Source organism: Aythya marila (genome assembly GCF_965140915.1).
Source record: "Aythya marila genome assembly, chromosome: 1".
In the NCBI taxonomy this organism is placed as follows: Eukaryota; Metazoa; Chordata; class Aves; order Anseriformes; family Anatidae; genus Aythya; species Aythya marila.
Window position 1 is genome coordinate 180,878,449 of NC_139042.1, and position 26,909 is coordinate 180,905,357.

At 41.9% G+C, this 26,909-nt stretch overlaps 2 protein-coding genes across 2 annotated transcripts in view; both read left to right on the top strand.

Moving 5' to 3' along the window:
• Window positions 1–238: 238 nt before the first annotated feature.
• On the top strand, window positions 239–17,591 carry CAV1 (caveolin 1). Its single transcript, XM_082784888.1, has 3 exons — window positions 239–390; window positions 739–903; window positions 15,198–17,591. Exons 1-3 carry the CDS (start codon window positions 361–363, stop codon window positions 15,537–15,539), a joined length of 537 nt encoding a protein of 178 aa, XP_082641014.1. The 5' UTR covers window positions 239–360; the 3' UTR covers window positions 15,540–17,591.
• Window positions 17,592–21,851: 4,260 nt separating this feature from the next.
• Window positions 21,852–26,909, top strand: part of MET (MET proto-oncogene, receptor tyrosine kinase) — a 139,837-nt gene continuing 134,779 nt past the window's right edge. The window contains exons 1-2 of the mRNA XM_082775820.1: window positions 21,852–22,258; window positions 24,497–24,583. The gene's annotated coding sequence lies outside the window, so the exon portion shown is untranslated. The remainder of the gene's footprint in view (window positions 22,259–24,496; window positions 24,584–26,909) is intronic.

A 26,909-nucleotide genomic window follows, 5' to 3' on the forward strand; every position in this document is an offset into this window, starting at 1 on the left:
AGCGACTGTCAGAGGCGGAGGGGCTTTCCCATCTCCTCACCTCTTCCTCGCCTCCTCCCCCCCCCCAATGCCGTAGGGGTCCCGGGGCAGCGTCCCCGTCCCCGTGTCGCTGTCCCCGTCCCCTCGGGGGGCCGAGGCGGGCAGGTTGCCGGCTCGGGGCCGCTTTCCCCTCCCACCCCGGGCCGGTGCCGGGCGGGTCGCGACGCCCCTGCAGGCTCCGGTCCCCCCGCCCCGAGCGGAGGCCGGGAGCGGGCCCTGGCCGGCCGCCAGCCGCCTCCCTCCCTCCCTCCCTCCCGCTCGGGATCCTCCTGCCTCCGTTATAGCGCCCGGCCGGCCGCCACCCACCCGCAGCGGGGCAGCATGTCCGGCACCAAGTACGTGGACTCGGAGGTACGGACTGGGGGACGGCTGGGATGGGATGGGGTGGGGTGGGGGTCCCGGGCACCCCCCGGAGGGGCTGCAGGGCCGCCTGGCGGTGCGGGACGAGCGGCGGCGAGCGGCGGAGCCGCGCCTGGCACGGCGGGGGGCGCGCCCCCGGGGCTGCGGTTTTATAGCCGGGGCAGAGCCGCCCGCAGCCCGGCTCCCCCGGGAGCGGGGCCGCCCCCCCGCTGCCCGCCCCTCTCGGCCCTGCCCGGCCTCTCTCTGCCCCCCCCCCCCCTCCCCGCTCCCCGGCTGGGTTCTGCCTTCCTCCCGTCCCTCCTCTCCCTCGCGGCCGCTCTCCCCTTTCTCCCTCCGCAGGGCTTTCTGTACGCGGCGCCCGTCCGGGAGCAGGGCAACATCTACAAGCCCAACAACAAGATGATGGCAGACGAGCTGAGCGAGAAGGCGGTGCACGACGTGCACACCAAGGAGATCGACCTGGTCAACCGGGACCCCAAGCACCTCAACGACGACGTGGTCAAGGTGAGCGGGGGGTAGGGGTAGGCGAGGGGGACGCGCCAGCCCGGGCCGCTCCCCTCCACCTGCTGCGCGAAGGGAGGGGGGTCGGGTCCCAATTCCTTTATTTTTGGGGAAAAAAAAGGGAGAGGGGATTTGGGCAGCGGCTGGCACAGCCCCGCAGGGACGGGGAAGGGGCTGAGCCCCCTCGGGTCTCGGCCGCCCAGCCTCAGCCAAGAGGGAGCAGAGCAGAGGTCCCGGAGGGGCCTGCATTCGTTTCCTCCTTGCGTTTGCTTTTCCTTGGTGGTTTTCCCTCAAGAAGCGAGGGAAGAGGCTAAGCAAAAGCTGGCTGCGCCCCGGTTTAGGCTCTGGCTTACAATTCGGTTTGACAGTTTTGGCAAATGTGGACCGACGGGGATTTCTCCTCGAAGTCCCTTCAGTCAGAAATGTCCTAGGGCTGATTTTCCTCGTAGCAGACGGGTTTTGTGCTATACGTGCGGGAACTGAGGATGCTGTCGTCTGGGCTTGTCAGGACCCAGGACCAACGGGAGCCTGCCAGGTGCAGCGGGTGACTAACCACCAGCTGGCTTGCTTAGGGTCCAGCACCATCACCATGACCACCCCATCCGTTGGTCACGATGACCCATTACTAAAAAAGAGAAATGTCCTATTGTCTCCGAGGACAGAAAGGCTGGAATCTAGTTTCAGGATGTTTGTCAGAAAGATGATTTGTGCTGTACGTGCAGACAGTGCAGTAAGGTTGTGAGTAACCTCAAATCCCTCTGCCTTCAGCAAAGTTTGAAGGTGCTGAATAGGACTGCCCGTGTTGCAGATCAAGAGTAGGAATTATCCCCTAGGGCGGGCTATATCTTTAATTAAGGAGCCGTTGTCAGCTCCAGGACCTAGAAAGAAAAGGAATACATTTTTAATTAGTTTAGAAAAAAATCATCTGTGTACGCAGCAGTACAAAACGTCCTTTAAGATGCCTGGTGTTGAGGGAGCGATTCCTTTTTCTGCCACCCGTGGGGGAGCAGCTGAGTAGGCAGGGAATGCAAGGCTGGAGAATGAGGCTGCATCACAGCTCATTGCGTACATCAACAGAAGAAGTCCCCAAAGCAACCAGACCTTCCGAGGATGAGTCACAGCCCCCAAACAAGTCGGAATCGAGTGTCCACAAACTTAACTAGGGAAAGAAAGCTCCTGCTGGGACGAGAGGCAGACCACTCATGGAAAAAACTCCTAACGGACAGAGAGGAAAATGAAGCCTACAAAGCCCGTCCTGCCCTCCCTGCCTCCCACTGGGGCAATGATTAGGAAAGTTAGCTTGATTACATCCAATCGTCCAAAGTGAAGTTGAAAAGTTAGAATTGTAGGAATGGAAAAAGTGAGATTTTTTTTTCAGTTTGTCCTTCCAAAATGGTTGTGGACCAACAGATAAATTAATTGAAAACCAGCAGGCACCCAGAATACTGGTACTGCCTCCGTATCAGTGAGTTTCTGGTGGTGCACATAGCCACATCGAGACGCAGGAATGTATCAAAGTGAACTTGATGTTAACCAGACGGGATCCATTTTGCATTATAAAAGCAGCAGCATTTGTAAAAAGTGTGGGCATCACGAAGTGACACTTTTCTACCTCGTCACAAGGATAAATAAGGATTTATTTGATTTTATAGATATTTCAGAAATAGGTTCAACATGAAAAGTATGGAGAGGAATTTTGCTACAGTTTAAGTTTGTTCGGATACTACTAATTTAAGTTTATTTGGATACTACTTTCAGGTTCAGCTTGCTAGAAGTAGCCGTAAAGCTCAGATCCAGTTCCTAGCTGACAGACGCTGGGCTGAAGATGCACAGATTCAGTTCCTGCCTTAGCCATCAGTCTGTGGCTCCTTCTGTCACCTATCTGCCTCTCTTCCTTCCATTGTAAATCATCCAGGTAGAGAGTAAAAAATGTACTTGGGTAACAGAAGGAGCCCCTAGTTTGGGTGCTGAAAGACAGAAAAATGTTGTTCAGGGCTGTTCTGAGGCCAGAAGCGTGGCTTAGACTTAGCTGAGTGTTGTTTAGAGCCATTACATTTTTCTAGATTTGGAACCTCATCATTTCAGGCATTTCTTGCCACTTGACTAGGAGCCACAATAACATGGAAACTGGGGACAAGTCAGTCAACCATGAAATAGAAATGATTAGACAGAGAATGAGGAATCTGCCCTGTAAGCAGCTCTCTAAAAGGCCTCAGTGTTGTCTGCGTTCAAATACTTGCCATAGCACATTTTAAAAATAACCCTTGCTTGTGAGAAGCAGGAGGCATTCCCTTGATGTGCAGCAAACAGCATCTGCAGAGCTTCCTCTGCAGCAGATAAATGGGGCAGGCAGCAACAGGGGAGGGATCCAGGCAAGGGGGCGAGGCATGATCCAGATGCTTTACACCAAACATATTGGTGACAGTGACTTTGCTTACTTTTTATCTTCAAATTAGAGGCCAAGTGGAAGCCAAGTGCTGTGTGATGCTTCCAGAAAAGTGGGGCAAACAACTGGATTTCTGCTCAGGGAGGGGTGGAACTGGGGCCTTACTGACCTTGCAGTGTGAGAGCTGAGTTACGCAGCCAGCAGAGCTGGCAGCTCCGTGCAGGAGGAAGCACAATCTAGTAAAATCACCAGAATTTCCTTCCTGTTCTAATTCCTTCAGCAGGGAGCGGAAAGGAAGGAGTTTCTTCCTCATATGACTGCCCTCATGTGTCACTTTGGGATGCTCAGAACACGCAGCAGTTGTTGAGGTACCAGCTTGTGGGGTTGTCTGGTCAAACAGAAAGCAGAATAAGAATCTAGTAAGGGAGAAACAACCTCTGAGCACCTGGGAACTCTGTGGGAGTCACTTTGTTGATTAAAGAGCTATTTTCCTCAGAACTGTATCTGTTTATGTCAGATTCTACTCTGACTTATATCCCACAGTTTTTGTTTGTGTGCGATGAAATGCAAGCACCGGGAGAGAAAGCTGATAGTTGGCTTTTTTTTTTTCTGTCATTTATCGTTCCCTCCCCGCTGACCCAAGGTTTGCAAGCAGGTGCCTGAAGTTCTCTTTCAGGACTTGTTCAGTCTTTCCTCTTCCTGTTTCCCAATACACTATTTGTGTTCTCCAGATTGTGGCAAAATTACAGCCTTCCAACTCTTTGGAGTTGAAAGTATCTTTGGTCAAGTATTCAGAGTTTACTGAATTTGGAAAAAGCAGAGGAGGGAGCTAGCTTTTCTGCATCTCTCTGAGGCTGGCTTGTGCTTCTCATTACTCCTTTGCTCACCATGGGGACAGGCCAGGTAGCCAGCCCTACAAAATCTGCGCCTTCTGGACTAGTGAGGACCAAACGTGCAGTTACATCTGCAGCTAGATCACAATTCTTTTGTGCTCTGCTAGGGAGAAAGGCCTGTGCCTGGTGCACCACCCAGGACATAATTATTAGTTTGTTTTAAACAAGTGGTGTCTATCTGCTGTTCGTTGTGTAAGCGTCCTTTTCTCTCTGGAAAAAAAAAAAAAAAAATCAGTACTTGGCTGCAGATGTAACAATGCAGAGCTTTTGTACCAAGTTTTAAACAGCTGTGTATTCGTGCCTTCCTCTTAAAGCTGATGCTGGTAAGGAAAATTCATGTCACTGCAAGGAAGGACCTTGTGCACGGAGGAGAGGTGCCTAGGCAGAGCACCTCCCTTCACCGCTGGGACCTCCTGGAAGGAAGGCAGAGACTGTCCCCTGCTGTGCTCAGCTGGGAAGGTTAAGGCACTGAGGTCTGCCACACTGGTGTGACAACAGCTGTCAGCTCCTCCTCTTCGAGTGGTTACACATCTGTGGAGGCAGATTCGTGTCACAGAGTTTAAGCCTAACCACAGGATGAGGTGGGTTTTTCTCCCAGAGTGTGTTTCTCTCCACGTAGCTCAGACATGACACCTTACTGTTGCGCAGGTGCATTTAAATGAGATGATTCTTACACTGGGTGCCATATCAATGTCCAGCAGTGGGGTTTAGATTTTAAAATGCAGCACTATTCCGGTGTTGGACTTTGCCTGTCCATCCGATCCAATTCTGTTCCAAGTGTTTCTTTCAAGGCCAGTCTACAATTCAGAGACTAAAGCTCAAGTTGTTGCAGAGGCTGGTTTGTAAGAGGACTGAGCATGGCCTGAGAACTCTGAAAAACAGTTTTCTTGCACAGGAATTAGGAGTTTTCAGATTGCTAGGCACGGAATTTTTGAATGCCCATAAGGTTACAGATAATAATTGAATGTGTTCTAATCAAGTCTCAGATCTCAAAAGCGTTTGTATTTAAGATTGTGGTATTATTAAAGCCTTATGCGCTGCCTTCTTGTTTAGCGTGATGAACATGACTCATAACTCCATAGGAAAATGTTCGTTTGATGACAATGGGGACAGAGCCAACTATTCAACATGGATGTTCCTTTTGTTAGAGTTTGTTGGACACTACCTCATAGTCAGAGAAGGCAAATATTTTTCCCTTCTGTTAAATTCAACTTTATTTAGAGTATATGTTAGAAAATTTTAAGAACTATTTGAATTCATTTTAGATTTTTTTACCCAATATATGGAAAAAAATACCACCATCTGTTGCAGAAAGTATGGCTGTCTAATACCGAAACAAATCATTGAAATCTAAAAGTCTTCTGTGGGAACAGGAAAATGTGTATAATAGAGCCCAATGAGAACTGGATCTTTGGTGTATTTTAAGCAACAGAGAGAATAAAATACTAATGAACATGGATGAGCCATAAAACTTGTGATATCTGGAAAGCTGAAGAGAAATACAGCTCTAAAAATAGTTTCCATTCCCCACTGTTCTCAAATACCCTTATAGTAAATTGACAGTGGGATGAAATCTACATCAGCAGCTAATTTTCTGAGCTGCTTGATCCAAAACTACCACCTTTCTTTTCTTTTCTAGACAAATTACAACAATAAAAGCATCCGAGACTGAAGAGGATTTGTTGTTGTTGTTATTATTATTATTATTATATTATTATTGTGTTGAAGACAAAATAAAAGTTATGGCTCTTAAGTTTGTTTGATTTTTTGATGGGGACAGGTTTGACTCTGTTAGTCCCTTTAAATTTTTTTTCTAGGAGATTTCTTATGAAAATGTCTTTGCATAGTTTCAAAACTAACTTCTAATTTTATGCAGTATTATTCTTGTTAGAAGTTATGTCATTGGGTTAGTATTCAAAAGGACAAACAGTCTCAGTATCGCTGTGCCCACTCGAAAGAGTGCATTAGCTGGAGAAGCTCGCACCCTGTTTTATTCACGATAGCCAAGGAGTTATGCTATAGCTGTCAATGGAGCTGTACAAGAATAAGGCTTGTCTGGCCCACGTACTTCATTTTCAAATAAAAAGGAACTGATAAAGTCAGCTTCTCAGATAAGAAGTGCGAAGATACTATCGCGGTTAAAGGTGAAAGCATCACATTCCCTGCCCAAACTCCCGCTGTGCCAAAGTACACTCGGAGTTTCAAAGAAGCCTAAGGGAATCTCGTAGAAGGATTGCAATGCTTCCTCTGTAAGCTGTCAAATGCCTTCCAACAACCTCAAACAAATACAAAACACACTTAGTTCTCCCTCAAGATTATCTTAGTATCTCCTGTAGACCTCAGTCTCCTGTTGTTTTATCAAGTCCATGTTCATGTAACTCCTTTTCAATGCAATTTATAATAAGGCTGCAACTGTAGACCAGCAACATCTTGATCTTTGTGAAATATTAAAGAAAGAGTTGCCTCATATTTAAGGGTCAGTAACTTAAGATCTTCCAGTAGAAGGACAGCCTTCTAACAGAAGAAATGCAGAGGCAGATCTTTTTTAAAGGAACAGAGCAGTAACTAGGCACTCACAGCAGTAAGCACACTCAGTTAGAAAAGAGGGAAATAGTGAGAACAAGTTACACAGATTTGCTAAAAAATAATTGCAGCAACTAACAGGAATATATTTATGGTTAGTATACCTAGTTAAGAGTCTCCTCTCATTAGACTCCCTTACAAATGATACAAATGATAGAGATTTCATGTATAAAGCCCCATGTGAAGTTGCCTTTCTCTCTCCATGTGATACTACAGAGTCCAACATTGCTATATTTCCATTCACCATTAGTGCCCAAATTTAGGAGGAATGAAGCTAGAGCAAGTTCTCAAAAAGTTATATTAAAGGCTAGCAATTGTGATATTAATGTTATTATATTAATAATATAAATAGTATATAAATAGATACTAATAACAATATTAGCTTAATATCAGATCTGTAAAACTTCCAAATGGTATTATATCAGAGGGCAATATAACCATCTAAAAAACTCATTAGAGGATACCTTTGGTTTTACTAACATTCCTGAACTCTGGTTAATTCCAGACTCTAGTGGAATTAATTTAAAAAAACTCCCTTTAGTTTTAATATATTCCAAATTTCACCCCACTGTTCATGCTGAGGAATATGCAACTTTAAGCATACAGACACAAATATATATGCATGCACGTACACAAAGATATCTCAGAGGTTTTAGCTAACATAGCTGCATCAAATGAGGAGGAACTATTCAACATGAAACAAATGATAAACGAAGAAAGCTTTGTAACAGTTTTTCCCTTTGAGAAAATTGTGATAACCTCCCAGCAGCCCAGTTTCCAGAGAGGAAAGCAGCCACTTCATTTTCTGACCACTCGCTCTGACAGCATTGACCCGTCTGCCAAGTAACTGGTTGATGTGATCTCCCCACCTGCGCAGGAAGTTTAGCTGTGTTTCAGAGGCGTGCAGATGTCTCCTTGAGTTGCTATTCTTTCCTTCTGCTGGGCTATACTGAGAAGCACAGACAAGTGCTTCAGGAAGAAATCTCTGGAGAATGCCTGGTTGCTGCAGGGCTGACCCATTGCCACCAGTAGCATATTTCATGTGAATACTTCCGCAGCTTTAGATGAGCCTGCCCATCTGATAAAAACAAAGCCCATCACCAGGGCTTTTCTGGTATGTAATGAGTAATTCAGCATTGTCAGACGTTCTCCTCTTGGTAATTAGTAGCAAAGTTTGGCAATTTTCATTGATCTTTCTGTTTGTAAAGTGCTGATCTTGCAATCATAACCCTTTCCTAAGTCATGACATAATTTTAAATTGCTCATAATCTGTCTGAATATTTGTTATTGGTGCAGCAGTGGTCACTCCTGGCAGGACAAGGTTTTCTGCTCTAGCTAGAACAGTATAGTCCTTTAACTCTTTTCCAGCATTAATATCCTTGTTTGTTGAAGCATTGTTTGCTTTTTTTGCTGTACTCTATAGTATTTGAGAAAGATTCCCTATCTCCAAAGAAGAGATCTGCCAGCAGAACACTGTTCCTGCAATATGATGGAAAGTAGGCACAGGGAGAAAGAGAATGTAATGCAAATTCCTCAGTCAGTTTGAACAAATAACAGGGCTTGAACTCTCCCATGAGGGAACCTTGTCCTTCTCTGGGCACAGCTGATGCTCGTGCTTTGCATTCACCCATGCCATAGCCTAAGGCTTATACAGATGCTCTGGTATAGAAGTCGTGCCTTTATAACACACCTGACAGCCATAAAATATCTAGGTGTTGTTAAGCTGTATGTTTTTGGGCACAAAGTTATCAGCTTCTTTACGTAGTGCTGATAAATGTTTGCTTGATGGAGACTGCACAGTGTTCTTAAAAAAAAAGGGTGGGTTCTTTATTAGGGTCAAAACAAGTGAAGCCATTGTTAAAGTTCCTGTAATCCCATGCAACCTAGGTCCAGACAGACCTACTCAGAGCAAGAGTAGGCCTCCTCCTGTTCCTCTTAATGTAGGCCTTGCAGCCATGAGGCACTGCCATGTCCCACACCCTACACCTCCAAAATTTTGAAGTCTCCTGGGTGGTGAGGGAAAGGAGAAAAGCAGCTCTACCCCTCTGAGTTCTGACACCTCCCGTTCTCTTTCCCTCGGGCTCAGTAGAAAAAACCTTATATGTTTTTTTTGTCATTTTCTGAAAAAAATGTGGCAGTGGTCAGGAAGACAAGCACCAGCAGATGTGGAAACATGCTATTTCAAAGAGACAAGGAAACATTTAAATGTTATTTTCTTCAGCTGAATGTTTTCTTTAAGGGACATTGAGTGCTTTGGGAAATTTTGTAAGTTGCATTTGTCACAACAGAAAAAAAATGATGGTATCTGCCTTTTGTTACAAGACTCATTTTTCTGAGTCTTAAAGAGACAGTATAATCTGAGGAAACATTACTTACGGGCTTAGTATCAGGGAAAATACTGTTTTAAAATAGCACGGGGTAAGTTGTAAAGCCAGTGCCTATGCTCTGTGCTAAAAATGTAAGGAAAACTCGCTTGTGACTCCATCTTCCATAAATACATATTTGTACATGTTAATTATTCATCACAGACCCAACTTTCAGTCTGGCTTGACTACAGCCCTTGTCTGGCAGAACACTTAAGCATATTGACATCAGTGAGGCCGTTCCCATTGTTCAGGCTGTGTGCGTATTTAAGCGGTTTGCCTGATTGAAGATATGAGTGATCAGTCAGAAGACAGCCAGTAAGGACCTGAGCCTCTTTTCACTGACTCCAAAAAATATTGAAGGCACTCAGAAATGTAGGCACGCTGAGTGAGCTCTTGGTTGGGTTCCCCCTCACTGGAGCAGTGGTGGTATCCCTGCTCTCCTTATGTTGTGAGCACAGCAGCAGCACACATACTGCACATGAAGACCTGAGTAATTACAGTTGCAGAAATGTGGATTAGGCCAAAGTCTTTGTAAAATGGCAGTGGTCTTAATATTTTTTTCTGATAAACCCAGCACAGTAAATTTTCTATGGAATGAATATCTCAAAGGACAAAATTTGAGGAAAAGCGTAACTGTTAGGTAGGCAGTTTGAAGACTAAAGGACATAAGGACTAAAGTGGCAAGGTCAACTATATTCATACATAAGGCACATATACTTGAGTCAGCTGTTTTATCTGTTTCATGTTTTGGGGATATTTTTTGTTTCTTTCTTTGTTTTTGTATTTTTTTTGTTTGTTTGTTTAAAGCAATAACTTCACACTGTTAAGCTTTTTTAATTAATAGGGTTTTTCTTTAAACAACCTTTGAGAAAGAAGGCAAATCCTCCATACCATTTCCCTTTGTTGTAAGTAAATCTCTTTTAGAATCAAAGCAGGTCCCTTAATTTCCTGATAAAAGTTTAATAAACACATGCAGGGCAAAAGAAGCTGCAATAATTCTCATAGCAGAATCAGACAAAAGCTTCAAGCAATGTAAAAACTGGCTTCACCAAGCTGAATAGTAGGAAACAAAGAATAGCTGAAGTCAGGAAGTGCATTGTAGGCATGGAACAGAAGTTGATAGTGTTTAATAGCTTTGGCTGAAACAGAAGGCTGCAGTGAGTTATTAGCATCCTTTAGTGGGTCAAAACAAATTTCCTTTACTTCTCTCCTTGTCACAAGTGAACGTGCCTGCATTTTCATTAGCTTGGCAAATAATTCCCAGTTGTTTCACAGCACACCCTGATAGCTCTAGAGGAACAAGCTACATGCTGTAGTCTTCACAACAGGACCTGTGCCTAACCTAAGCATGTCTTTACATGAATAAAGCAGAGTCTTCCATAAATTTACATATATTTGATGCTTTGGCAAAAGCGGAGTTGAGAAAGGTATCAGTAATAGAGGTATCTTCGCCTTGTGAGCCAGTTACGTCCGTTTCCAGAAATTAGTGAAGAGCTGCAGAGTGTCTTTCTTCCCTAGGATTGTATTTCTGGCCACTTCTGTTTCTTCTGTCACTCCTATTTTTAATTTACTTAGTTCATTTGGACTCCCGTTATCAGGCTGATGACACTCACCATTACTGAGTGCTGTTGAACTAAAAACCAGAGGGGAATGTTAGAAGAGACTGAGGGGTGAGTAACTGAAAGAAATATATCCCATAGCAAGGCAAAGTGCATCCAGTCACCTATTCTCTGTGCTGTTTGCTGAGGACAGATCCCTGGGAGTTAAAAACAGGATCTTTCATGGGAGTGGTTCAGCGCAGGAAGAATCTGGGTGATATCTCAGTTCCTGCAGTGTGAGGACTTATCTGCACTGCCTGAACGATGAAATAAATAGCACATTTCCCAGCCAGTGGGATTCGTACGTGATCTGGTTGCAGCTGAGACGTGGAAGAGCCCAGCTTACCTCGGTTCGTTGGATAGCTTGATTTAGAATTTATACTGCTTCGGGTAAGCCTGTTTTTGGACAGCAACACAGATGTTACCGTTGCACTCTCTCAACACATATGTTACTTCATAACAGTATTGTGGCTTTTAGACAGACAACAGGTTCGTTTTAACCCATTCATCTGAGAGATTTTACAGCTGCCAGGCCATTTTTCTGTCTTTTCACTCTCAAATTCAGTTTGGTGTCTTCCGTATGCAATGTGGAGCAATGGAGAACATGGTACTTGAGAAATAATGAAGTGGGAAAGATGTGGTAGGGAGACGTCAGTTATTGTTCCCATAGCACCATCTATTTGGGCTCTGTGCATTGGTAGAAACGTTCATAGTGCTGTTAAAATTGCTCCAAGGAAGGACTCCACCAACTCCTGGTGATTTCTGGTGGCAGAAATACACTGCCATTACAATCTCAGGCAGACTGATGCCTGAGCACTTTTAGGACAACTGTGCATGACTTGAGCGGAGAAACCCCGGCCAAGGATATATCGTGAATGTTCTGACATTAGCATCATCTCCTGGAATGAGGACAATGCTGCCCATCTGGAAATGTTATATGGTCTGATTCTTCTGTCAGCTCCCCAGGATTAACTCTGAGGACATCTTGGGTCACACAACAGGCTAAAACCATCAGTTTCTGAGAATTGGGATTACAGAAAATTTACTATTTGATTTGAAAATCGATGAGTTTACCAGCTTCCATTTTTCAGTAAAGCATTCATTGTAAGTAATTATTTCTAAAGGAAACAAATTACAAGCCAGTCTTAATATTTATTTGCAAAATTCTAGGAGCTTCACATTAACTGCTTGCATGCCAAAAACATGTTCTGCAGATAAAAATAGGTCCCACTTAGCTAAAGTTATAACCATGAAAATGATCTCAATGCAAAGTTGCTTTCCTCATGAGATTTAATATTTCCCTTATCAGCTTGTTGAAAACATAAAAGATAGACTCTGCTGTAACTGAGTGGAATATAAAGACTTTGGGCATGACCCCTGATGCACTGACATGCTGTATGATAGCTACGTGCACAAACTCTCTGCCAATGATCACAGCATCAACCGATGGGAAGAACACAATAAATTGCCACAAGTTTTAGAATAAGAAGGCTATGTACCACCTATGAGGAAAAAAAAAAATATATATAGTCTTCTTGTAATACCATTTTCTGAGAAGCTACTTTCTCTTGCTAAAATCATCTGCATATTTTTATTATCTGATTTCAAGGCTAATGTTGATAATAAGCCAAGAGCACCCATTTGCTTTGAAAATGAACTACCATGCAATACAGGTTACAATGAAAAGCTTGCTTTTGAATTGCTGCAAAAATATATAATGTAAGCATGCTTCCCAGTGTATTTCTAAAAGAAAATAAAATCGGGCATACATTTTTCCAACAAGTGCACTCAGTTGAATTAGATTGATTTGGTAAATAATACGCAGCTCTTGAAAACATCTTAGTTTTTTTTTGTTTTATTTTTGAGGTTAGATAGAAGACAATTAGACACTATCATCAGGAGATATTATTGACTTCTTCATGTACATTTACAACTTTTTCTTCTTTCTCTTGTGATCCAGTCCTAAAAATGCAGTGATTGATACCAGGGCATCTGATTGTTTCGTTTGGAACATAAAATCGTAATACATCCTTGCTCTGTCTTTCTAGACAGCAGATAACTTCTAATGACCAATTCATATAATTATTTTATGGCCAATGTACTTTATAAAGCTAATTTTGTGTCACTTATTTAGTGACTTTTATATCTACAGTGAACTTTTATATCTAATAAGGCCACAGTGAAAATATAGAACATTCTATTGCCTGTGATGCCCTTACCAGAACTGGAGTTATTTCTACTAGAGCTTCAGTATTGGTCCCACTGACATTACAGAACCCAAATAAGCTCCAATGTCCTGTCTAAACTCAGCAACAAATATAGTGTCCTGTATATGCTGTTTTTATACACTATTTTCCGGGAAATTGTTTTCCAAGATTAGTACTAAAAAATCACATGACCTACAGAAGTGTAGGCTATTTAATACGGACAGAAATACTGCAGGAGAGAACTGTGCCTAAGACTCTCTTTTCATTTTCTCTTTCTGTGGTTATTGTTTAAAATTATGCTCTTCAGTTTCAGAAATTCCAGATAGACTGTTGGCTCTGCATGCCTTCACAAGAAGTGCGTGGAGCTGTGTCGTGTTCGTTAGGTATCAGCTGATGCAGATCCTGCCACTGGTTTCTGTGGAGACAGAATTTCAACCCAAATGCTAGCTTAAGGTATGATGGCCATGATTAGGGTCATAATGAAATCTCATCCAGAAGAGTCACAAAGCACTTTCAAATCACTAAAGCCTCATTCAGAGCAGCAGGTAAAGAACAGAGGGTTCGTAGTTTGTTTATCCAATATCTGGAGAGATGCACTGACCTGAGCAGGAAAAGTGATGGTTAGGCCCAGTAACACATTAAATTTAGCCAGCTTGATGTTAGGCATTTGGGATGTCTGATATTACATCTGATTCAGAAATTTCCTCACGAGGACTTTAAAACCCTTCAAGCAAATTACCCCTAGACTGTATACTTTTGCTTGGGAATTATCTTTTCTTGATAAAACTGGAAAGCCCAGTGATTTTATAGTATTTTTTCCTTTGTAGTCAGTTGGTAACTTTTGTATGGGCTGACTGAAGATTCAGTGGGAGAGAGGGAGAAGTTTTTTCCATTTTTAAATGAAAAGAAGTGATTTTGAGCCTTTTCCTACAGTATAAGCAATATTTACACAGTATATTTATATTCACCTCCTTCCAGCCTCCTAAGGTATGCCTGAGTTTCTGAGTCCTCTGGCCCATATCATACTCAGCCTGCTCCTGTAAATCATCACTTATGGCAGCAGCATCACTGGACTTTGGGATCCAGTCCTAGGAACGTATTTTTTTTTTCACCTAATTTAAACAATCATTTAGTTTCTTGCAGAGGCATACTGTTGTGATGTTCTTCTTCCTTTTGAATGCAGTACCTATACAATTTGTTGTGCTGACTAAATTAAATATCCTGTATTGTGGGTTATATCAAACAAGCGTTTGTGTGACATGAAGCTGAACTATCACCCCCAATTCTGTTAATTTTCTAATAGAAATGTTATGACAATTAAGCTTCCTGAAAAAGCTCAGTATTTCAACATAGAACCATAAAATATGCATGCTGGAATGTACTGCTTCCTTAGGTGACTTTTTGAATGATTTATGAATAGTCAAAACCATGAAATATGTGGAAGAGTGTGTTCCTTCTAAACATTAATATGTTCGCCTATGTCTTTCACGAACAGGGGGTTATCACATAAACAGGATAAGTTAGAACAAAATGGCTCTAATGCGAAGAGCCTCTCTATGTTTAACAAGATTGAAGAGCTCCCTTACCCTTTCAGAATATAAAGGATCTCCATCTGATACCAATCTAAATCCAGCATTTTATTTTTCAGGCTATTAAGAACTATTCACAATTGTTTCAAAAATATATATTTAAATAGCTGTCCTTAACATTTATTAACTGTCAAAATTTAGCAATGCTTTACAGGGTAAGATGGAAAAATCAGACAAATAAAACGTATTTTATTGATGCATGCTTAAGGTGCATAAAATGACAAAGTACTGAGCGCATTTGTTCCATTTGTAAAAATGTGAAATGGTTAAGATAGGCAATGACAGCATGATGATTCTTTTCAACTGGTTCATCTCTTACATAGATTTTAAGGGCACTCTATACCTTGAAGACAAAATATTCAAGCTATATCTTGAAGAAAAGTTATTCAGTTTTGTGGGCAGTGCAGTTTTGTGGACAGTATCTAAAAGTTAGGTGTCTGGTTTTGAGCTAGTCATTGAGGCTTCCTGATAATCACTAGGGAAAAAAAAAATGCAAGCCTTATTCATATCATTATCATAGATGATATGTTAAGATGGGTTGAATCATGTTGGGATGTAGGGATTACATGTTTCAGAGTTTTGTGCAGGGGACCATTGCTTTCCAGGTGAGGGGTTTCTAGAATCCACACTTAATGGGGACACCTGACTGACCTGCTTTTGTGTTCTTTGATGCAGATTGATTTTGAAGATGTGATTGCTGAGCCAGAGGGAACACACAGCTTTGATGGGATTTGGAAGGCCAGTTTTACCACCTTCACTGTAACGAAATACTGGTTTTATCGTTTACTGTCAGCAATCTTTGGCATTCCTATGGCTCTCATCTGGGGCATCTACTTTGCCATCTTGTCATTCCTGCACATCTGGGCGGTGGTGCCATGCATAAGGAGCTACCTGATTGAGATCCAGTGCATTAGCCGTGTCTATTCCATCTGCATCCACACGTTCTGCGACCCACTCTTTGAGGCTATAGGCAAAGTGTTCAGCAGCATCCGAGCCACAGTACGGAAAGAGATTTGAGGGACATTTGAAGAAAAGCCATCAGCCTAGAGAGTGGGTGGGGGTTTTGTGTTGGTTGGGGTGTTTTGGTGCCAGTTTCGTTTTCCAAAGCAACATAACAGCAACTGGTGGATTTACTGGCCCAAAACAAAGAATCACTTGCTCAGTTTCTTTTTCTACTGTGTATTCCTACTGGACTACTTGCTTTTTTATTATTATTATTATTATTTTTCCCTCTCTTTTCAGCCTGCATTTCAAACTAACCATCAATGGCTATTTTTCCATGCCAGTTGCATATCATTTTGCTGGCTGTTCAATTCAGAGACAGAAGTGTTACATTGGGTGCCTTTTTATCTCACTGTTCATTCCTTGTAAGATAAATCCGTAGAGATACCAAAGAATGACAAAAATGTTTTCCAACACTGTAATGCCATTCATGTTATTGTGGCCAAAGAGTGTAGAGCTACTGTAGCAGAATGAACGTGACAAGCTGGCAGGTTTTAGCAGAATGTTCTTTTTCAATTGTATCGTCAGTTGACTACAGCTATTTGCAGTCGTGGTCAGGTATGGTGTACTATGAATACATTGGTTAAGTAAACAAATTACTTAATTAATACATGACCTGAAAAGCTAACGCTTCATCAGGCTGGAAACATAGACACGTGAAAGCTTTTCACGTCCATAAAAAAAGCTTCTGTCTGTGCCTTTTGCTCTCTCTCTTGGAAGTTTGCAGCCAGTTGTTTCTCAGCCTTCTGTGGAATTGTAGAAGCAAACTGCAGTTGAAAACTAAAACTGGTCATTATAGAAATGTTTTCCTAACTGTGACTTATGACACATCTCTTAGCTAGCATTTAGGTGCTTATCTCATAGGCTTCATTTTTTTTCCAGAGTATTCATATAACTACATATTTTAAGTATGCCAGAGATAACCCCGAGTTACGAGAAAAATGAAGGTGTGCCAAACACAAGCCACAAAATGCCAAGGAGGAGCTGCCTCTGAGAGAAACTTTCCTATCAGCTTTAAAAACTTTCCTATCAGCAGAAGTCAGCATGCCACTAGCACACAGAATATTTTCAGGAGAATTGATGCTTTGCTGAGTCTAAACTAATCCATCATGAGAGATGGGTTAGAGCTTCAAATCATGGATTTGTTCGTTTGTTTTTAGACAGGCTGCAACATCAGGAAGTCTGAAATGGAGGGTGTTGTGTGAAGCTAGCCTATGTTGCAAGGTGCAAGGCCTACAAAATAGAGCCCTTGCAACATACTCTGATGCTGTGACCTACAGGATCCTACAGGAACTCCTGCTGGAGCTCCTGCAGGAGCTTTTTGCCCTCATGATAGTACTGTGTTGAGAGATACTGCCTGTATCCTCATGTGGTTTGTGTGAAGCTTTTGTAAAAATAGTTGTGAGGCTGATCAGCTTTATTGTAGCCCGACCTGGGGCCTGAGCCTGCTCCAGTTGGCACCTACAGCAAATCAGTTCTTGACCTCCAAGAGTGCAGGACTTGGCCCATGGGACTGAGCACGGAGCTGTCTGGTACACCTGCAGCTTTTTTATTTAGCGCTGATATTTCACTTACTGCTTTACCTAACATGGGAGTGCCTTCGGTTCTTTTTCTACCAAAGCATTGAAAACGTTAGGAGATGCTGCATTTTTTAAACGGGGTGGGAGGGAGAGAAGAGGGGAGAGGGTGCACAAAAAGTTACAAAGCTATTAACTACTATTGTTTGCATTTAAAACAGACACTGGTATGGATATAGTTTTATGTTTTTCTATGTACATAGTGGAGAGTGTACTATTATAGATTTTTTCAGAATTAAAAACAAGCAAGATTATAAACAAGAAATATTTTATCTTTTTATGAGGAAAATCACTCTGAAGAAAACCTTGATTTATCATATAAACTGTATATCCTGAAAGATGTCTGTTCACTTAGATTTATTAGTCCCTAATCCAAATACATTGCTGATCTGATACATTTACATTGTTGTTATGTGCTTACAGATATAACTGACACTTTTTTAATTCTGCATGTACATTAAAGACTACAATAAAACAATGTTTAATGGTAGCTACTGTCTGACTTCTTTTTCCTTAAAAGTCATGTGAATGAATCTCATGTTTTGAGGAAGAAAAAGAACAATATTGATAAAGAAACAGTAAGCAGTGCCATTTGTTTCTCAAGAAAGAACATGCAAAACATTTGTTATTTGTGTTCCAGGATCTAAATCAGGAAGGTTCTTCCCAACAGAAAATTCCATTTTTCTCCCAAAGAAATATTTTCTGCTGCTAAGTAGGCAGTGCATTCAGCATTGAATAGGGACCCCAAGCTTGCTTAAATGCTTAAAGATGACAAGTTCCTTTGCTTGTTGTTCCTCAATTTCCTCACATTTCAAATTAGGATAATGAAATTTACCTGCAGAGAATTTTAAGATCCAATAAACAAAACAGTATCATCATACAAGTTACTTATCCTTAATTTTACTCTGGCCATCCAAAATTCAGTCCTAGATTATCCCAATAGCTTTTCAGAATTGCTTAAAGCCTTCTTTTTGGGTCCAGTGGAAATGGGATAGTTCCTAATAAAAGCTCATTAGCCTAAGCATTTAGCGTATGAAAACAGGGGAATGACAGCTTATGTTGAGCTGTGTATAGACCTAGCTTGTGACAGGCAGTTCCTTTTTAAGTGGTTATTGCACAATATCTGCCTGTCACACCATTACCTAGTACACAGAAGTCCAACAAAACAGGCTATTACATTTTGGCCTGCAAATCTAGTAACCAGCTTTTAACAGTCCAATGGAAAATAACAGCCTGAAGTACTCTGTTATGTGTTTTCCAGTAGCAGGATGGTGTATTTAATGGTACTGATTAGTCCAATGGTAGCGAACAGTACATTAAAGTGGACTACAAATTGTGAAAAAATGTAAAAGGTATTAAATTTTTAAATGGGAAGTTGTAAGGTGAAAGTAAAGCATGCAAACATTCCAGTATTCAAAAACACTCTGAAAAGAGCCCAGTAGATTCAGCACAGACGCATTCACTCACCATAACCCTTTGCAATGTCATCTCTCCAGGACTGTTTGTCAGAGAGATGTGCAGGCTCACCTTGTGACCGTGCTGTCCATGCGCTCTGCTAGGCAGCAGTCACAGGGGCGTGCTGGGGGGGAATCTCCTACCCGTGGTCCTGCCAGGCTCTCAGTGCAGTAATAACCATGATCTGTCATGATACAGCCCCTGGAAAGGTCCAGGTTTGTCTTTTACAGGATTAGATATCTGCTGTTAGGCAATGTCGTTGGACAATCACATATCATGTCTATAAATGTCATGGAGACAGACTTACAGTGCTAGATATGAAAGTCAGTGTCATAATATTGGGTGTTCAGGTGGGCTCAGCAGCACTTTTACCTCATAGCAGAAAACCTTATTGGCTGTCTCTGGTCACTTTTCTCAACCTCCATGACATCAACTCTTAAATTGTGCCAGTTAGCTTGAATTGCTTCCTTTTGAATTACCTGAGATGATGTTTGGAGAAGCAGGGCAGTCTAGCTGAAGCCAGATGGAGCACCCTAGTTTTGAGAAATGAGGGAGCATGAACTGTTTGGTTGTGTGATAGATCCTTCTGAATTTTCTTGTTTAAGAACAATGGATTAAATGTAGAATATTTTTTGAAATGCATTTATTGAAATAATTTTGCAAGATGATAGAATGACAAACCAGAGTCTTTTATTAGCAGTGGAGAATTTCCAAAGCTGCACCCAAGGTGTCTTTTGACCATCTCTTACGTTAAACACAAACTGTTCTCAGTTCAGTCCTTTGATTTTATTGCCTCGTGTGTTTGCTGCATCCTCCTCACTTTTTTTTTTTACTTTTTTTTTTTTTTTCCCCTCACCACCTAAGGAAGAGGAAAAAGGTATAGAATGAATCACTACTAACTTATAATACCTTTGCTGTCTTCATTGGTGTCTTAGAAGCCTTAAAGTTTCCACTCATGCTGTCTGAAACTGGAGCACTGTGTGATACAGGATATGTTATTTTTATTTGGCATTCTTCTGTAGTATTTTAAATTAAAACTTCAGTTCTATAGTGCAGTTAGTGCACACTGTCTTCAATGGTAAAATGTTGTGTGTTGATATCTATGACAATACCTAGATGAACAGTATTCTCACTTGATTTGTAATTGTTTTTACTAAAGATAGTGGAAGTGGGAAGAGAACGATCAGACTCAGTGCCATATGGTCAAGGCACATTTTAGTGTTCAGTCAAGACACAATCCACAAAGGGCCCTAGGCTCAATACCAGTAAGTAATTTGCTTTTGGTTTAAGAACCTGAATCAACATAACTCTACAGACTCCTGAGTCTCCTTGGACATAACTGTCAGTAGAACTCAGTCTACAGGCATCCAGGTCACATTCACTCACTGCTGAGACCTACGAATGCGAAGTTCCTCTGGCTGCCACCTTCTCCTGCAGGAACTGGAGGTGATAGGCATTCTCAGGGGTTGCCAAAAAGAGCTGGGAAATGTGCTACAAAATGCTTTAAACCAGAGGATCAGCTCAGAGAAACCTTAAGGGACCACAGGACCTGTCGTTGTATAACTTTTTGGCAATTACCAGAATACAGGCATTCATCTATGACTATTACTCATCAAAACATGCAGCCTGCCCCTCTCCAGCAAACAGAGCTCTAGATGTAGCTTGCCAGGTGTACATGTTGCCAGAAATCCTACTGGCAGAAAAAAAAAAAAAAAAGTGGTGCAGAAATAGCTGGTGTTAAGCAAATGAAAAAGTACATCAAAAGGAACAGACATGGTCTACAGAGAGAATGACGGGATGAAGGAATCTCAGGGGGTTTGTCTTTTATACTCGGGGAATAAGGTGAAACTGTATGGCAGACATACTTCCATCTGGTAGTGATGGATGGAGACTCAGAAGGAAAAAAAAAAAAGGGGGGGGGGGTTGACAATAAGTAATAGAGACAACAGTAGCCAAGGCACTAAAGTACCATCGGGATGTGCAAATTTCTACTTAACCATGATTCACCTTGAAGGGAAATGACCCTAGGTATGGTCACATAGAGCTAGGTTTAAATGTACTGACATGTCAGCTCAGAACTTACCTTGGACATGGTATGTATGACCAGACTCACATGTGAGCCAGGCTGGGTGAACATCTGAGCCTGAAAACTGCCTCCCATTTTTGAGGAGCACACTGGGGAGCTGGCTGGGGAACCTCCTAGTGCTGCCAGCAGCCAGCAGGCTCAGAAGATGCTAGAAAAACTCTGTTTGCAGTCCCAACACCCAACTCCAATGTGCTGGTGGGCAACAGTTAGACTGTGCTCCCTGCAATCAGCAGCATATGTCATCTTCCCAAATCACTTACTTTATATATATGATCTGTCTCATTGACAGAAATCCTCCAGTGTAGTCTACGTTTGTTGTAGGACTATAAATATCCCAGTAATTGGAACTGACAACTGAACAGAGCACAAGAGTCCCTTTAGGTTTAGACAAGCACCCTCAAGGTTTGTTCATGCTTTGTCATCTCATGACGCTTCATCTTCTGGCTTGTGCAGTGTTTTATCTCTTTATTTCATTATGTGTAGGCTCCAATTCAGCTGTTATGGGCTTCTGTCAATTCAGCTGTCTTCTTTCAACAGGAGTAGATGTTGTTACTCCCCTGCTAGACAATGATCCAACTACATTTGGAAACAAATAAAATTCTGCCTGTTTCATCTGTGCTGAGTTTCTGAAACAGTCCAAGGAATCCTGTGAAACAAAGATGTCTGGAGACAAAAAGCTGAAGCTGCTTTTGTCAGATTTTAGCAATACCGGGTCTTCTGGTCTGAATTTGAGTGTCTTTGGAGCATCATTCCTGTTGTTAAAACAAAATTCTTTTGTGTATTTCTAACTAGCATTCTTTGAGGAAAGCCATTTAAAATACAGATTTGTTCCTCTGGGTTGCAGAACTGCCTGACCAAATGCTAGTATTCAGCACAGAGAGGTTACAGCCAGCACTGCCCAGCTCCTCAGCAAAGACTTTCTGTGGTAGACGTCTTCAAAAAACTCGGACTTCACCATTCATCAGTTTACTTCTTGGCTGAGGCACTAAAACTTTTATCGTTGAAACCACACTGTGACTACTGTTGGTGGATAGCTATCCAAAATAAGGAAAAAAATAATCTTAATTTTCTGTGACCCGTTGCTTCATGGATTACTGAGGACTGAAACCCAAAACAAACCTGTTGCTAATGGCAACGAGAACAGGGCTCAAGCACAGAGGTATTCCTCTTAATATTACCACGCCTTCAGTTTGAACTCGCACCCTGAGTCATGGGGAAGTTGAATGTCGACTCTCTTGATAAGCAATATTTCTGATTTTCAAGATTCACCCTACAAAAATACAATAGTAAATTAAACAATACTGAGTTAATCATATATATGCACTAGCAATGGTTAAAGGCACATGCTGTATGTCTTTGCACTAAACCTTTTACTCAGCTTCACAGCTACAACCACACTTGTCTCAGCTATTGCCCTGTTGAGGTCATTACTGTCGTTCCAGCTGTTCAAGCCATTTCACCACCAGCAGTTACTTTGCCTTAATGTCCAGAAATTCCTTCATTTGTGCAGACGTCACTAGCTCATGAGGATGTTCATCTGTACCACACTTCTTTCAGTAGACTTGACAGGAGGTCACACAGAGCCCTGCTTCTCTGTTCAGCAGCTTCAACTTGAGGTATTTCTCTCCCTCTGAAGCCCCTTCCATGCTATCTCATCACCATGGCTGCAGAAGAAGGTCTACAATTTGCAGAAACCTTAAAGAAATCTTGCTTTGTTTCCATTCTGATCTCTTACTCAGAGTAAGTTCCCAACAAGTCATGTAGATGATTCTGGAAACAAATCTTACCCAGAAAAATCACTCTATAGCTGCCCTGATCAACCGTATTTAATAAACTTCTAGCTGGAGCCTACACTCATTTTTGCATTTATTTACAAACACCACCTAGAAGCAAAAAGCCTTAATTCCACTGACAGAAAACCACATCAGAATTAATAGATAGCCATATCATTGCTTTCTGCTGAGTCCTCGTACTATGTTTCTGAATGCCCATCAATAATGCCAGTTACTGGATCTGTTTTTTTCTGTGTGCAATGTTACTTGTGGTGGCCCTACAAAAACAGAGTGTGTCAAATGCAGATTTTGAGTTGCTCCCAACAGCTCAGCTGTCCTGCTGGGTTACCAAACACAACTATTGATGGAAGCATGTCAAGAAATACCACTTTTATCTTAAGAAATAATAGTTTATCTGACAAACAATTACATGAGGATAGTTGCAGTCCAGATCAGCAGCCATGTTGATCCCTTTTCATGGTACATGTGATCACATTTCACTACATATAAACACCAAATGATATTCAGAGGTGGAACATAACAACCTTAGGAGCTTTGCAAAAGAATCAGTGACTTAATTCTGCATAAGGAATGCAACAGGTGCAAATAATTGGCATAAGGCGTGTCTGAATATTTCTGAAGACAGTTCAATAGTTTCAAAAAGTGGCATGAAATGGAATAGTTCTCAGAAAACAAGTTCTCTGTTTCCAGAATAAATATTGGTACACGCAACACAAGTAAAAACACTTACATAATGCCCTGCAGAAATGTCTATTCTATGTCTCTTTAATGGACTGATTCTCAAACTAAAGAGATAAGCTAAAAGATTTTTAGTTTACACCTCTCCCAATATTGACACTATTTTTCTGGTAATTTCTGTGCTACACAGACCTAGGGCTGAAACTGGAACCACTTCTGCCTTAAAAACCCTTCTGTAGCCAGGGGGTAGTGAAGAGATCATAGGGAATCTGATGTGAATCTAATTTCTAAACACTGTTGCTCTCCATTCGTGTGGCATTCGTCAAGAAAGTAAGCCCTATTTATCAAATTAAAGTGATTTTTGTATGTTTCTTTTACTAGAAACTTATTTACAATTGAACACAAAAACTGCACACACACACACAAAAAAAAAGTAATCAATCTAAAAAGAAAAGTTTGAAAAACTTGTGTCAATACTTCTAGTTCATGCTCACTAATCCATGTAGTTGCCAGAGCTATTGTTTAAAAATTGTGGTTTTGGTTCCTAACAAAAAATATTGTAGCAAGCCACAAAGTCACATAGAGGTTATACAGTGCAAGAATAAATCATCAGCTAACAAAATATCTCCCAAGCAAAATTGTAATCCAGCCTGAGCATAAGTCTGTCTTAATCAGGCATGTGCACAGTCTCATCTAATTTGCAGGGAAAATTTATGCATTTGACACTATGTAAATGTCTTGCTGCAAATGGGCCTTATTCGTAGATACCTTTGGTCACAGAGCTGTACTGTAATGAACTCTCGGTGGAGGCTGAAGGTGGAAACTGGGAACAAAGCTAATGTTTCCTCTTCACTGACGAATGCTAAAAGTTTTTACACAGCTCAGAAGAGCACTGAGGCAAATGGAGAAGGCAAAGCTGCTAAGGAAGTTGAAGCCCAGCCCTAAGTATGAGATCAGGCCCCATGGAACTCCCACCAGGTCCATAAAGCCCATGAGGAGGGGACGGGCTCCCTGGGACAGATGTGGGAAGGGAGTCAGCACCTCGCCAACAGTTGTGTAGCTGAGAGACCTCAGTAATTTGTGTTTGCCACTGCTCTTCCATGGCCACATGTGCTGACCAATCCTAAGCAGGGGTCAGACACCCTTACAAGAACCTAAATATGCCTTGGCTCACTGATTAACCTCCATGGTGAAACGTAGTATAATTTCAGACATATTTTTTCTGGCTCCCATGACATCAGAACTCTTCTGGCTGTTGTATATAATTATAAAAATGTCCCTCTGACTTCTTGTTGCTGAAAATATACAGGCTGTTCTGTTTGTTGTTTTGTTTTGTTAAAAAAAAAAAATGTTCTCTCCGTCTTGTTTTTCTATTTCTGGCAGGTTCTGCCATGGAAGCTGTGGCAATTACTACAGCTGAAGTTGGACTAAGACTTAAGGTGACACCCTCTAGAATGAAGCTCTATAAAGGTACCTGGGCTTTAGCTTCCCTCCAAGGTTTAATACTAGCTCTTTCTTTTATATAGTACTCTTCATCAGAACAAGAAACACTGCTTGTTTGTAACTGATGCTGTCTAAGATCTTACTAGCTTTAACCACAGAGTAAACTAACACTGCAGAAGGAGATGCAGAGTGGCAGAAAGGGAGTAGGCATCGAAGTACACCATGCAAGAGCCTGAGTAATGGGCAAAAAATGGGAGTATAACCCTATGACCATATTTAGTTTCCACATGTGAATCTTGGCTGGCTGAAAGCTGCCCCGAATGCCAGCAAAGCCTGAGAAGCTGGAAATCTTTCACTGTGCATACAAGCAGAGTCATGACTCACGCAGAAGAGAAATAGTTTTCTTTTGCAAGAGGAACATTTTTCGTTATTGACCAGGGAGACACCCAAAAATAGCTTTGCTTTCTGAGTGAGTCTGTCAATTCACAGCAACACTGTGGAGGTACAAAAACTGAAGAAACTCCAGGAATTTGCTAATAAGAAGTAGAAATCTGTGTTTAAAGAGAGTTAGCCAAATTCACTGAATATGTCAAATCCTTAAAGATGATGAATTAAAATTAAGGTAGCTTGGACTGTTCAATAAATTCCAAATATCAGACAAAGAAATGAAATGAAATGAAATGACGGCCCAAAGAATATTAATGCAAGATATTTAAAATGCTGTGCAATTTAATCGCTTTGAGTAGGGAGCTCATTGTATAATCTCATTTACATTGTGTTTTATTTCTGATGTAATGCATTTTCAGCATCAAAAGTGAAGCAGCATTAAACTCCTGTGAAAGATAAAGCACTCTTGATGTTTCTTGGAAAGGAAGAGCACTTCCGAGAATCACAGATTTTTTGAGCCTGTTTCCACCAAAACCATTGGAATTTTCCAAATTATTTCAATGGAAACTGAAATAAGCCAAGGGAAATCCCACCCCACGGTGAGGGAGAACATCATTAAAAGGTATGAGTAATCAGAGAGAAAGGCAAACAGGACTTATTTCAATGCTTTTTAATTTTTTTTTTCCTTCATGGTTTGCTCCAGTGACCCTCATCTTCTGATCTTAGAGTCCTTTTCCAACCTACATGATTCTGTGATTCTAACGTTTATGAATGATACTGATCTAAACCAGCTGAAAATTAGGCTCTCGTCAACCAAAATGAGCTCACTAAGCTTAACACATCTTCCATCATGTTTACCCTGCTGTGATCTGGCTTTCTCCAAAGCACCAAATTTCACCCACAACAGCAAGAGAGCACAACCAGCCCTGGGCAGAGGGCCCCGTTTGGTGAGGCACAGCACAGGGTGCTACGGGGGCAAACGTCTCAGCTAAAAGGAGCACTTTGGCTGTATTTATCTTTGCTTAATCCACGAGGACACGCGTTGTGCGGTCAGAAAGCGCCGCTCTTGGGTTTTAGTCTAAATTAGGGAGAAAATCCACGGCCAAGCAGGCAGCCAGCAGCAGGCCGCACCCCCGGGGCACGGAGCCTGGTGTAACCGCGGGCAGCTCCGCAAGGCGAGGCTGCCCTCTCCTGGCTAACCGCGGCGGCCTGCTCGGGAGAAAACACTCTGGAGCTCAGGAGGGAATGAGTTGGATCCAGCTTAATCCCATTTCTTTCTTTTTTTTCTATTTTTTTTTAAATCGGAACACCTCAATATAAACCTAGCAACGGGGCTCGCTCTGGCTTACGGGGGGGGGGGTTCTTAACCCTGCTCTCGCAATGATGCATCTGCCTACGTGGTGTCTGGAATAAAAAGTACTGCCATGAATATGCTAAATCGAGAAATCAAAATAAACAGACTGTAACTCACTGGCTCCAGGAGAACAACCAACTTTGTAAAAGTGTATTAATGAAGTTGCTTGCACTTACATTTCATCTGCTAAAACAAATGTTTGTTGAGCACTCTGCTGGTGGAAATACACCCTCCGCTTTCATACTAATAGAAGTGTTTCTAAAAGTCATCTATTACTGTAAACATGGAGGAAGAAGTAATCTAATAAAGCACTCCCCCGAGGACAGCAAATATGGATCCAGCAAATTTCTGCTTTGACTTAAATCAGCACAAGGCTTCGTGCACAGTCAAAAACAAAAGGCAGCAAGCACAATGTTAGACAAGCCGATCTCCCACCTGCTAATAGCAGAGGAAACAAGCCAGAGCAAGACTGTCTGTTTGAAATTAGGTGTTTTGTTTTGTTTTTCTTTTTTCCTGCCTATCTCCCCTAGAAATTTTGGCTGAGAATGAGCTGAGCCAGAGTCTCCAGAAACACCAGGTAGTGCTGGAGTAATGCTCATGTACTAGGCAAAC

Coding starts and splice junctions, on each gene's coding strand:
- CAV1 (XM_082784888.1), top strand. CDS start 361: ATGTCCGGCACCAAGTACGTGGACTCGGAG. Junction 391..738: donor CCAAGTACGTGGACTCGGAG/GTACGGACTGGG, acceptor CTCCCTCCGCAG/GGCTTTCTGTACGCGGCGCC. Junction 904..15,197: donor TCAACGACGACGTGGTCAAG/GTGAGCGGGGGG, acceptor TCTTTGATGCAG/ATTGATTTTGAAGATGTGAT.